The sequence below is a fragment of the Lipophrys pholis genome (genome assembly GCF_963383615.2).
Source record: "Lipophrys pholis genome assembly, chromosome: 12".
NCBI classification, from domain to species: Eukaryota; Metazoa; Chordata; class Actinopteri; order Blenniiformes; family Blenniidae; genus Lipophrys; species Lipophrys pholis.
This window is the reverse complement of record NC_137641.1, coordinates 24,476,520-24,489,400: the sequence shown is the minus strand read 5'-3', so window position 1 is coordinate 24,489,400 and position 12,881 is coordinate 24,476,520. Positions and strand designations below refer to the sequence as shown.

The 12,881-nt window shown below is 41.4% G+C and overlaps 1 protein-coding gene across 1 annotated transcript in view; it reads left to right on the top strand.

The window, feature by feature from the left end:
* The first annotated feature begins 122 nt into the window (after window positions 1–122).
* cwc27 (CWC27 spliceosome associated cyclophilin) overlaps window positions 123–12,881 on the top strand; it is a 34,635-nt gene continuing 21,876 nt past the window's right edge. The window contains exons 1-10 of the mRNA XM_080476892.1: window positions 123–357; window positions 598–694; window positions 3,421–3,533; window positions 3,675–3,818; window positions 3,966–4,064; window positions 4,163–4,266; window positions 4,919–4,988; window positions 5,529–5,608; window positions 5,692–5,728; window positions 5,806–5,969. Of these exons, the coding sequence (XP_080333018.1) occupies window positions 316–357; window positions 598–694; window positions 3,421–3,533; window positions 3,675–3,818; window positions 3,966–4,064; window positions 4,163–4,266; window positions 4,919–4,988; window positions 5,529–5,608; window positions 5,692–5,728; window positions 5,806–5,969 (950 nt within the window). The 5' untranslated portion in view covers window positions 123–315. The remainder of the gene's footprint in view (window positions 358–597; window positions 695–3,420; window positions 3,534–3,674; window positions 3,819–3,965; window positions 4,065–4,162; window positions 4,267–4,918; window positions 4,989–5,528; window positions 5,609–5,691; window positions 5,729–5,805; window positions 5,970–12,881) is intronic.

Genomic DNA, 12,881 nt, shown 5'->3' with positions numbered 1-12,881 from the left:
TATCCGGGTGACACATGCGTCAAAAGGGAATTCATCAACATAATCTATAAACATTTATCCAAATAATAAGTTTAAAATTGAAAAAAAAATTTTTAATTCCGACCGCAAATCTCCCCGACCCCCGTGTACTCGGAAGTAAACAATAAACTCACATGCTTAGCGACATGGCTAGAGAGAGGAGAGATTGAAAAAGCGTTGCTGTTGAAACAAGCTACAACAATAAAGGCCACCGATCTGCTGCCTGTCTTTTTTCAAGAGGATCAGACATACTAAGATTTGTTTTATTTGCAGCAAAAGCACAGGCGTTGCGGCACAATGAGTAATATTTATATCCAAGAGCCCCCAACTAATGGAAAGGTGAGCGCCACTTTGCCCTTTTAATCTTTTTACTTTACTGTGGGTTTCTAATGCATGCAATCAAAATTACATTAACTAAATAAGGCTTGAATTTAAAATATTTTACATTACTGTTAATCGATTCTTATGAAACCTCGGTGTTGTCGCATATGTGCGTTTCGCTTAATGCACATTAATGATGTACTTGTTCTTTAGGAACGAGATGTTTAATTGGGAACCAACTTCTGATCTTCTCCTAAGGTCCTGCTAAAAACCTCAGCAGGTGAGATTGACATCGAGCTTTGGTCCAAGGAGGCTCCTAAAGCATGCAGGAACTTCGTTCAGCTCTGCATGGAAGGTAGGATTTAAATAGTATATCGACTTTATTATAAGATGAAATATAGTGGAATAATGTGGAATATAAGAGAAACGCAATAAATACCGTTGCTGTGTAATGTAAAAAAATTTTTTAAATGATCAAGGCAAAAACCTGTATTCATATACGTAAATGTGCCATTTCTGATGGGTCGAGTGCAGGTACAAATAGAGGAAGAAAAGTAGAAGCCCACTTCTCAAAAAGTTATGACCATGTGTCAAATGTAAAACTGAAAGAAAATACAACGCCAATATGTTATTAATTCCATACGGAAATTCTTCCAACAAACTCGATAGATGTTAAAATATCAATACAACACAATAAACACTGGACCAGCTCTATACCCTCCACCGGCTACTCGAGGGTTCATGGGAGTTCGCCCAATCAGTCCACATGTGTTTTGTGGACCTGGAGAAGGCGTTCGACTGTGTCCCTCGGGACGTCCTGTGGGGGGTGCTCCGGGAGTATGGAGTCCGGGACCCTTTGCTAAGGGCTGTCCGGTCCCTGTACGCCCGGAGCAGGAGTTTGGTTCGCATTGCCGGCAGTAAGTCGGACCTGTTCCCAGTTCTCGTTGGCCTCCGGCAGGGCTATCCTTTGTCACCGGTTCTGTTCATAACTTTTATGGACAGAATTTCTAGGCACAGCCAGGGACCGGAGGGGGTCCGGTTTGGGGACCACAGGATCTCGTCTCTGCTTTTTGCAGACGATGTGGTCCTGGTGGCTTCATCAAACCTGGACCTTCAGCGTGCACTGGCGCGGTTCGCAGCCGAGTGTGACGCAACTGGGATGAGGATCAGCACCTCTAAATCCGAGGCCATGGTTCTCGACCGGAAAAAGGTGGCTTGCCCCCTTCAGGTCGGTGGAGAGCCCTTGTCCCAAGTGGAGGAGTTCAAGTATCTCGGGGTCTTGTTCACGAGTGGGGGGAAGATGGAGCGTGAGATCGACAGGCGGATCGGTGCAGCGTCTGCAGTTATGCGGTCGCTGTATCGGTCCGTCGTGGTGAAGAAGGAGCTAAGCCAAAAGGCGAGGCTCTCGATTTACCAGTCGATCTTCGTTCCTACCCTCACCTATGGTCATGAGCTTTGGGTCATGACCGAAAGAACGAGATCCCGGATACAAGCGGCTGAAATGAGTTTCCTCCGTAGAGTGGCTGGGCGCACCCGTAGAGATAGGGTGAGGAGCTCAGTCACCAGGAAGGAGCTCGGAGTAGAGCCGCTGCTCCTCCGCATCGAGAGGAGCCAGCTGAGGTGGCTCGGGCATCTGTTTCGGATGCCCCACGGACGCCTCCCTCGGGAGGTGTTTTGGGTATGTCCCTCCGGTAGGAGGCCTCGGGGCAGACCAAGGACACGCTGGAGAGACTATGTCTTTCAGCTGGCCTGGGAACGCCTTGGGGTCCCACCGGAAGAGCTGGAGGAAGTGTCTGGGGCTTCCTTGCTTAGACTGCTGCCCCCGCGACCCGGCCCCGGATAAGCGGAAGAAAATGGATGGATGGATGGATGGATGGACAACACAATAAAGTTAAAATATTACAAGAGCGGTGACTGGTGCACAAATGAATGAAAAACACAACAAACACTATTTAGAAGGAGGAGTTTTACAGTCAGGAAGGAAGGAGCTCTGATGGCGCTCTGTACAGCACTTTGGTGGAATGAGTTGAAGGTTGTTGAAGGCACTCCTACTGCTGACCAAGACATCATTGCGGGGGTGAGAGACATTGTTCGGTATAGACCTCAATTTGGATCAGATCCTCCTCTCCGAGTCCACCTGCACACACCCCCACCACATCACTGGCCTTTCTGATGAGTTGCTGCGCCGGCATGCAACCGCTAGAGGATAGTGCTCACCACAAGACTCATAGAACACCTTCACCTTCCAGCAGAGCCAGACTGATGGTGTTGAAAGCCCTGGGCTTGTGGAAGAACATGAGTCTCACAGTACTGGCCAGTCTGTCCAGGTGGACGTAGATGTGGTTCAGTAGGAAGATGATGGCATCCTTGGCTTAGCAAGGCTTGATGAGAATGCAAAAAGAAAGTAGTGACCTAGAAGTTCATATTTCATTCACCATAGACCATTCATTCTGCTTCTACACTGCTTTTCTATCACGAGAGAAGACGGATATATAATCACATTCACTCCTAAAGGGAGTTTGGAGTCACCAGTGAACCTCAAATGCATTTTTGTATCGTGGGAGGAAATCAGAATCATACGTGCACAGGGATAACATGCAGACTTCAGAAATGACCCTAAGTCCAACGTAAATACTTTTTTACTATGAGGTGGAAAGTGCTACAAAACTACAGCACTGCGGCCCTCACAGTTGATCTTACAGATCTAGACAGTCAGACATTTTACCATCTGGCTTTTTTTTTAATTCTTTATTTAATAGCAGCAATGTGTTTACCACTGGGGAGCATTCACTCTTCTTGTGGGAAGTTGTTTTTGGGATCAAAGTATTGTTGTCTTGTTATTTGCCTGATTTTAGTTGACGATGAAAAGGTTTTTATTTTATGAAGTCCCAAATGTTTTGTATTGGCTACGCAGATTTATATTTATACTTCAGAGACATGCTGTGGTGATCGAGTTCATATGTGGATCCGGACTGTCTTGCATCCTCTTTTTGGATCCCTGTTTTCCTCATCCGCCTTACATTATAGACTTTTGTGAAATAAAGTACTATTTATTTAAAAGCATATTTCTTTATCTTTCAGGTTACTATGATGGCACAATTTTCCACCGGGTGGTGCCTGAGTTCATCATTCAGGGTGGAGATCCCACTGGAACAGGGGAGGGTGGAGAGTCCGTCTACGGCCGGCCATTCAAGGTCCACCTGATTAACCTCTTTTATAAAAAAAAAACTGTTGAGATTTAAAGAATGATGAGCATTGAGGAGACGGTAACTGTAATGACCCGTCAACCTACAGGAAAATATCTTTCACTTCACCTTGTGTCCTCACACTTTCAGGATGAGTTTCACTCCAGATTGCGCTTCATTCGGAGAGGCCTGGTCGCCATGGCGAATGCCGGGCCACACGATAACGGAAGTCAGTTTTTCTTCACCTTGGCCCGTGCGGATGAGCTCAACAACAAACACACAATATTTGGCAAGGTGGGTCTAAGCAGATGCATTATTTAGAAGACAGACAAGTTCCTCGATGTGAAGTGATTGTATAAACCGTCAGGACACATTCTTTTGCAGATCTGCACACAAATGTTCACAGTTAATGTTTGTGTTTGTCAACAACGCTCCCCGCAGGTCACAGGAGACACTGTGTACAACATGCTCCGATTAGCAGATGTTGAATGTAATCATGACGAACGACCCCTAAAACCCCACAAGATCAGAATTGCTGAGGTATTTTCTTCAATTGATCAATTCATATAGAAAAAAATAACTGAAGTCCTGATATTTTATTATTCGTATGTATTTGTGACACTTTTTGTATCATCCAGGTGCTTCATTCTCCTTTTGACGACATTGTGCCTCGTGAAACTAAAAAATCCAAGAAGGACAAAGACAAAGAGGAGCCAAAGAAATCACAATCTAAAGCCACAAAGTAAGTTTTCAAACTTGAACTTCCATATACTTTCAATTTGAGTTTCAATTTGCTAGTTGTTTTTTGAGTTTCTTTTTTATACTGATCAGTCTTTTTAGTTTGTGTCACTTCAGTGGCATTAATATGTTTTTAACAGGTGTGTGTCTGTCAGTATTTGTTATAATAAATCATATATTCAGTCAGACAGACCGTCATTGTGCAATTCTACAATTTTTCCAGATTTTTAAAAAAATAAGACAAAAATTATATAAAACTTAATGTGTTAACATCACATTTTAATCATCTCAGTTTGCAACTACGAGTTGTGCATTATATAATGTTAATAGCACATGTCGCCACTGATGGGATTTTTCATGCGTACCTCTGTTAAATACCAGTAAACAGAGAAATAAGCACCCACCACCACCAGTATGTCACACATTTGTTGCGCGAGCTTCTCGGTACAGTTTAAAACACAGAGTAATATTGAAGAACTAGATCTTGAAAGATATTGAAAGTTGAAGATATCATGGAAAAAGGGAAACAAACACATTTCTTCTGACAAAATGAACCATAATTTAGTTTATCCAGTAGTAAGAGGTGAGATTCCTCTTTAAATGTGTTTGTAGTTCTTAGTTCAAGTTGCTTCTGTGTTCTATGTTTATTCTCATAGGAATTTCAGTCTGTTATCTTTCGGGGAAGAGGCAGAAGAAGAAGAGGAGGTGGCGACTCAAGTCAGTCAGGTACTGAATTCTAAAACGTCTCGTGTAAGAGACCATCGTGGCTTTTCATCTCAGCCTTTACCTGTCATTTCAGTCACTCGTCACAGCTACAAACAGTATGTGCAAAAAAACATAAAAATGGACGTCACTGCTTTGAAAAGAAGGATCAGGTTTACTTTCACATCTTGTGTATTATTATCTATATCTATCGTTCTCTGTGTCAGGAGAATTCCATAGTGAAAACCTCAGGAGACACAAAACACAAGAATCAGACTGAAAGCATTTAAATGGTTTAAGAGAATTTAATACATTATTGTTGCATTAATGTTAATGTGTCACCTTTAGCCTTGATGTGCAAGAATCATCAGTCTTTTGACCTCAGTGGAAAATAAAATATTTAATTTTGGATGCTCCTCTGAAAAGATGCAGATTATTTTCATGAAGAAAAATGTTTTGCCATTTTGGGGTTGCTTTCAGGAATATTTTTCCGTTCAATGTCTGATATTTGTGGTTTATTTTGATGTTCTTGTTGTTTTATGATATGGCAATGCCTGTCCCCAGACATTTAAAGGAAAGAGCAAAAGCAGCCACGACCTCCTGAAGGACGACCCCAGACTGAGCTCCGTTCCAGCAGTTGATAAGTATGGACATCTAAGTGATGAATATTTAAAGTGTCCTTTATTCTTCTTTTTGAGAATAAGCAAATGTATTTTTATTTTATAAGGAAAAAGAAAAAAGGAACACCAGGAGGTGCAGACGAGGTCAGTAGTAAAAACAAAAAACATTCCTGTTGTCACATTTCTCTGATTGAAAGGTTTTTATGCTGGGTTTTTTTCAGTCGGATGACGAAGCTGACGGGGATGTCGAGGGCGATGCAGACTACGACTCAGATGAGAGAGAGAAGATGAGGGAGCTCATTGGTAAAAAGCTAAAGAAGGAAAAAGGTGCAGAGAAAGCGGCGGAGCCCGATGAGGAGGAGCGAGGGAAGAAGAGCAGCCGCAGGTAGGAAGCCACATTTCTGTATCCGAGTATCTGCATGTTTTTACCTTGAGAAGAAAATCCATCCATCTCTTTTTTATGCATATATCTTTTTTTTTTTTTTTGAGTTTCAATCTTGGTTTAATACCATTTGAGTCCCGGACCCTTGATCCTGGACGGCCACAGTTCTACATTTCCCACTTGTCCCCGTTTCATTACAGAAGAGTTTATAAAACGATCAGGCTTTCTGCAGAGCTTCACCATGACAAATTCCTTTACATTCAGGTGTGTTTTCGCCGCAGGGTGCTGAAAAGGTGTTTGATTGTGGCTCCCTCTAAAGATAGAAAGAGAAGGAGATTGAGCTCGAGTCCAAAAAATGGTTCATAAATATATAACATCTGTTAATCTTCAACAACTGCAAAATAAAAGTCCACATGGATACACACACACACACACACACACATACCTTTGATTAATATACAGTCACCAAATAATCTTAACAGGCATTTCAGGAGGAAGCAAGAGAACATGCAAACTCCTCACAGTAATAGAGTCAAACTTTCTTTGAGACAATTATTGGGGATAATCATCATTTGCCTGCTCTTACTTGAAGGATTCTTCTTGAAACAAAACTATAATATAACCCAGAAACCAAAATCATATAATTTTTTATTGTGTTTGATGCGTTCAGAAAATGTTAAGATAATTAGGAATACATGAAAAAGTCAGACTTTATAAAGAATAGTAGTTAGCACTCTGGCCATATTCCTTGACTGGGGTCTCAGAGAAATTCTGAAACAATTGGTGTATATTTTGTGTGCTAAGGTTAAGCTTTATTTTTCCAGTCTATGTGGTTCACTCCTTTCCCCTCAAATTGAATCAATAGTATCAGATGTTACACACAAACAAATACAAGAGCTTGAGTGGTGCAGAGCAGGAACAACAGCTCATCAGAACTGTGCAACACACTGCATTAAATGAAACATATTTATTTTGAGTTAAGGTGAGTACAACATCGCCATTGTCCTGTTTGTGGTTCATGTGGGTCCCTTAGGAAAATGAATTGCCCGCCGCTGTTTTTCTATCCACGTATCTATGGTTACAGGTGACATTAAGAGACGAGCAGGATAAACTCTGAACTGGCCACCGGTCCATCACAGGGCAAACAGCTACTGAGAATTTAGAGGCAAAGTTGTTGGAGGATCCAGGAAAGAACCACATTGGTACAGGATGGGAATTAAAGCCACAAATGACCTGCCTATAAAGAAATGTGTATCTTCTCACTATTATAGAAAGTATTAACCATGACACCACCAAGCGAACTGAAAAAGTTCAAAAGTTTGTTGCATATTTTTAGTATTTCTCTTGTAATGCGGCATCTTAGTCAAGAGGGGGAGCCGTCTGACCATGTTTATTACAGACAGCCTCACAAGTCATCTTGAGGATCCCTCTTCTATTTATTAAAGTGCTAATTTATAACTTATTGTCTCATAAATTCAAAATAAAAAGCGATGATGGCCTTACAGTTAGACCTGCAAGAAAAGTTGCTATTCTCAATAAACAATCCCACAATTGATTGGGTAGTATTGTATTCTGCAACTTCAAAAAAAAAAAAAAAAAAAAAAAAAAAAAGACAATACCAGGAAAAACCCCAGGCACCAAGAACATTTTTTATTTTTTTTTAAATCAGTTTTGACTTGAGAGAATTCCCAAAACATTTCACTCATTGTCAAACGTGACAAGTAAATGACTCCTGGACTTTCACCCACTTATGTTACCATCCAGTTTAAATTGTGAAGGGGAGAACAGAATGTGAAGACAAAATATGCTTGTAGGCTTTGTTCATACAAGTTGGACAGAGACAGAAGATTATGACAACCACAAATCTGTGTATCATCAAGATTTATTCACAGTCTATTAAATCAGAGTAGCCGTCGAAGAGTTGAAGCCACAGACTTCAGGGTCTTTGTGACCAAAACAACAAACAAAATCTCACCCCCATTGAAAGTTAATAAAACAGATGAACTGGCGCAAGTAGGCTCAGTCTGCCTGAAAGTCGGGAACAAACAAAGTGTTTTAACTTGACAGATATTAGCTGCTCGACATAGAGACGGAGTGAGTTTGTAAAAATGTCCCGGAGGTCCAGGCTCACTGAAAACAATCATTACCTTGTATTAATTACTGCCTCTCCGCTGCAGCAAATCCCCCATAAACAGTCTTTCATCTGGGGGCTTTTCTGAAGAGATTGTGATCAGTGAGGTACTTTGACGTACAAACTGATGCACTGTGAGAGATTTCACGGCTGCAGTTTAGTCGTATCTAAAACGCAAGAATCGGTGTATCACAGTTTTGAGCTGTCATCTCAGATAATGCTCGACCAGCGAGGCAAAGGGTTAAAAGTCAGTTCTCGTTAGCAGTAAAACAAACAAATGATCAAGCCAACATTTCAGATCAAACACGAATAATTTCAAACGTAATAGATTGAGATCGTCGCCAAAAGATGAACTCATATTCAACTCATTACCATCAAAACCATCTTCCATATTGATTTATATTATTCAGGAGCCGGTCATAGATGACACACATAGAGAGACAGACACTCACAGTCACATGGCAATTTAGGATAATCAATTAACCTCAAATGTGCGACTTTGGTCTGGGAGCAAACCTGGGTACCCAAATAAAGCCCACACACAGGGAGAACTTGCAACCTGCGCTGGAAAGCCAAAAAGAAAATTATATTTCAGATATTATAAAACACACCGCAACTTGGATAAAGTGACTATAGAAGATGGGTGAATGAGTCAATACAGTGTTGTTTCGCTGGTTTTCCTTGCTTTCACTTGTCTTCTCCAAATGCCATCCACATTTCTTCAGGCTCAGTTTCCAAACACATCCACTCACTTTTCACACTCGCACACATTAATCTGAGCCGTAGCTCACTGGACCAACATCAGTGGGCCTCGTATTTGAAGCAGGAATCTTGGCACGCAAAGCAAATTACTTACTTACTGAGCCGAAGTTGATGCAAACGGTGCGTCTGCCTGAGCCACCATGTGTGTGTGAGAATGTGTGAGTGAGGGTGAGAGTGGAACGTGAATGTGTGTGAGACAACATCAGCGCGAAAATGACCTGAGAAGAACAAGAGGGCGATTTATCTTTCATCTCTCTTTGAAGCCCGCAGCTCTGCTGGTTATCTCTGCTCCATATCCTCTTAACAGGTAGCCCTCAACACACCTAATCAACCCTTCTCTCATTAGTGCTTAAGGGATAAGGAGCGGTGTGTGTGTGTGTGTGTGTGTGTGTGTGTGTGTGTGTGTGTGTGTGTGTGTGTGTGTGTGTGTGTGTGTGTGTGTGTGTGTGTGTGTGTGTGTGTGTGTGTGTGTGTGTGTGTGTGTGTGTGTGTGTGTACCCTGACTGACAGCAGGCAGACAGTAGTATATTAAACACAAGCACAGCTTGTTTTGCTACAAGAACTGTAACCCAACACAGTGGTTTGTCTTGGCAGGGAATCAAAGAGCATGCCGGTAGGTACAGTGTTAGCCCCGGACAAAGGGGGCATTGTTGCATGGTGAGCTCTGCTGTGGGCTTCCAGCTACAATCTGCACAACTAGGAGCTCCAGCTGCTATCTCATCACCTGGGAAAAAGGTAGTGCGGATGGCAAAATCAGTACTTTTTCCTCACTTCTGACTAATGCAGGACTTTTCTTTTTTTTTTCTTCCACCCTCTTATCTTTTAATTCTTTTACAATCTGCTGTAAACACAACACAGAGAGCGAGGACATCTGTGTTCTTTATAGTGTTGTTTGTAGTACCTGTGCTTCTTGGCATTCGTTTTGAAAATCCTTATTTCCTTTTTAAATTGTGCCAGCTTAAATGCGAAAGATGCATTTGCAGGATGAGCAGCAGGGCTGAGGAGCATTGTCACGTCGATGGATTGAGTTTGGCCCCAGATTGGGGAGATTTGGGATTGCCAGTGGTCGCAGAATCCCATCTCAATATCTCTTTGCATTGGAAGCAACCAGCATGCTCAGCCCAACTTCTCATCCCACAAAGCATGCCTGCTCCTGACAATTGCAGCATCATTAAAAAAAAAAAGGTAGGCAAACAGACTTTCCAATAGTATCAGTTTTGTAGTCAAAAAACTGTCACAACAAAGAAAAGGTTTTGCTTAACACAATTTTAGTTTTTTCCTTGTCAAGACAAGAAAGCTGCTCTGTCTGAGTGTGAATTGAAGCGTCACATTCTATTCCACTCACAGATGACACAGAGGAAACATCTGAGCAGAGCTGTATTTACAAGGTACAGAAGTATCACACGTGTGCAACCATGATGAAAAATGAACTCTGGGTACTCAAGTTGTGAAAGATTAAACACAATTCTGTTGACTTTTAAAGCTTCCCGTTCGCAAAACTGAAAACTGCATCAAATTCCCAGTTCCTGTGCAACTGGACCACTTTATTCATTTATGTGAGTCAATGAATTGTCTCGTCAATATTGAGACTGAGAAAACCATGAAAAATAGGACCACGGAATAGTTTTCACATCTATCTTTTGATGGTCTCCAGCATCTTCTTCTGCAATATCCCATAATTGCAAAACGCTCAGGCTTGTGCTCGTTCTCCGAGTTGCCAAATAATGGTGCACTGTACCTGGAACGAGCCCACGTCTAAATCTGAGGATGAGTCACAATCGATCAAAAGAGACCCAATTTACACCGAGTTTGTCTCAACTTGCTGTGAGATTTGACGTGTTCGGTAACTCCGGTGAAGCTTTTATGCTCGGTTTGACACTCCTTTTATTCACGCTGGGATTGATGAAGTCTGATTTTGCCCCGTTTGAAGTAGGCCTCTTTTAAAAGGAGGAGAGTGGGGGAACAGGAGGAGGGGGCGCTGCACTTTATAAAAGACACTACTGAATGAAGTCCCAAAAAGCAGTGTATGTGGTAGTCGCCACTTTTGTTAAACCCGACGGGGCATGACTGGAGAAGCAAAACGCTTCCATATGGCTGTGGGACCCAGTGTGAGCTGCCTCTGCCAGCAGGCCCTGGCTCCCTCCGCTGCTTCTAGTAATGGCCTCTCAGTTACTGCAGTCTGGAGATAATGATAGAACTGCACTTCCTGTTATTTATATCACTTGTTATCACATACGTATGCTTAGAGACTTCATTAATGCAGGTAAATTACTTTAACAGGCTCATGTGTCATCCAGATCCACACGTAGTATTCTAGTGATGAATGAGATGTGTTGGTATTGGATATCCTGTATCGTATATAGAAATCTGTGCGTTTCTGTAACAATTTCTTTATTTACTAAATAATTATACTTGTGCTCTGAGTTCAATGTTGATCAAAGCCCTAAACGTTGGAGGAAGATGCTTTTTTTCCTTTAAGAAACACTAATATCTGGATTATATACTCAAGACGGTGAGAAGAAGCAACAACAAAACAGCTGAGATGATAACCAACATGCAGAGAGGAGCAGAAAGCCCTTATGTGATGTTTATTTACAAATGTAAATTCATTATACGTCACACACACACACAGGCTGATGTTAATGTTACAGTAGGACATCTTTCACATTGCTGTCAAAAGGAGTGATTTATTTGTGTGCTCGATGAGATATTAACCATTACCACAACAGTCTCATCTAACGCTGATCAGTCAGCACGGGGAACAGGGCAGAAGGAGACAGGATCTTTACATCATGGACAACAAAGGTAACTTTTAATTCCATAATTGTCATCAGTCACTTGCTTTTTACTGTCAGAAATAGTGGCCTCAAAGTAAAGCTTTTACTTTCCTTAAAATTGCTCAATCTGGGCAAAATCTAATGTTATTCAAAAACAGCATTTTGTGGCAATGATAACATAATCTTCCACCAATATGGAATTGATATATATATATATATGTATATAATATTCAATAAAGACTTTTAAAGTGAAGAAATAAAGTCACTGCTTCCTTCCGAATCAAAGGTTGCCAGTTCTTTTCATTAAAGGTTAATATTTCACGGATTTGAAATGTTTAGTCTAAAGAATCTCACCACAGAACCCTCAGTCTGAAGTATTTATTAAATGTTTCACACAATCTCCACATTAGAGAACCAGTTATGGCTTTTTATGATATGCGACTTTAAATATACCGATAAATCAAACTTGATGTATTTATGATTAGAAACAATTATTATAAAAGCTGCTCCTCTATTTATTTATATTTTATTTGTTGCTCGGCTAATTGTTTAATCGACTCTGTCCCTGCAGTTATTCTCGGTCTTGCCGTCCCTGGATTTGGCGCTCTGGCACACTGGCTCTGTTTCTCTTTCCACCTTTCAAACATCTTTTCATTTTGTGCAGCGAAACTTAAATGGGACATCAGACACTAATTATCCCGACCAAGCGGCCGTACCCCAGACGGTGTGTCACTGCGTATTAATTGGCTGCACCTGTCTCTTGTCATCGGTCATAACCCAGCGCCTTCTCAGGAAAAGGTTGCAGAGATCAAGAAAGCGTTCGGCGCTGCATTTGTTCAGGGGGGGGGAAAGAAAAAAAAAAGTGCTTGAGATAATCCAGTTCTTGGCAGCGGGATGGTGTATGTTTTGGAACTGCCCCGTTTACACATCTCTGGCCCACTGTAGCATGTCTGCTCCATATGGGGCACTTGCTCGTTGGAAACAGTTCCAGACAGCAATACATATCTGGGACGAGGAGTTTAAACTTGAAAGTGAATTTAAAGGAAATAAAAAAAAAATAAAAATAAAAAAAAACACAGCAGAGCGCCACTTGGATTGCCATCAATGTCAACATTTGTACACGTTGACTGTGTCTTATACTCTCAAAAGAGCACAATATTTTAGAGGAATGGAAACTTCGTGAATAAATGTACCTCATGCTCTCAGAAATGCCTTTTTTTTTTTTTCCTTGTTGTGACTTAATGA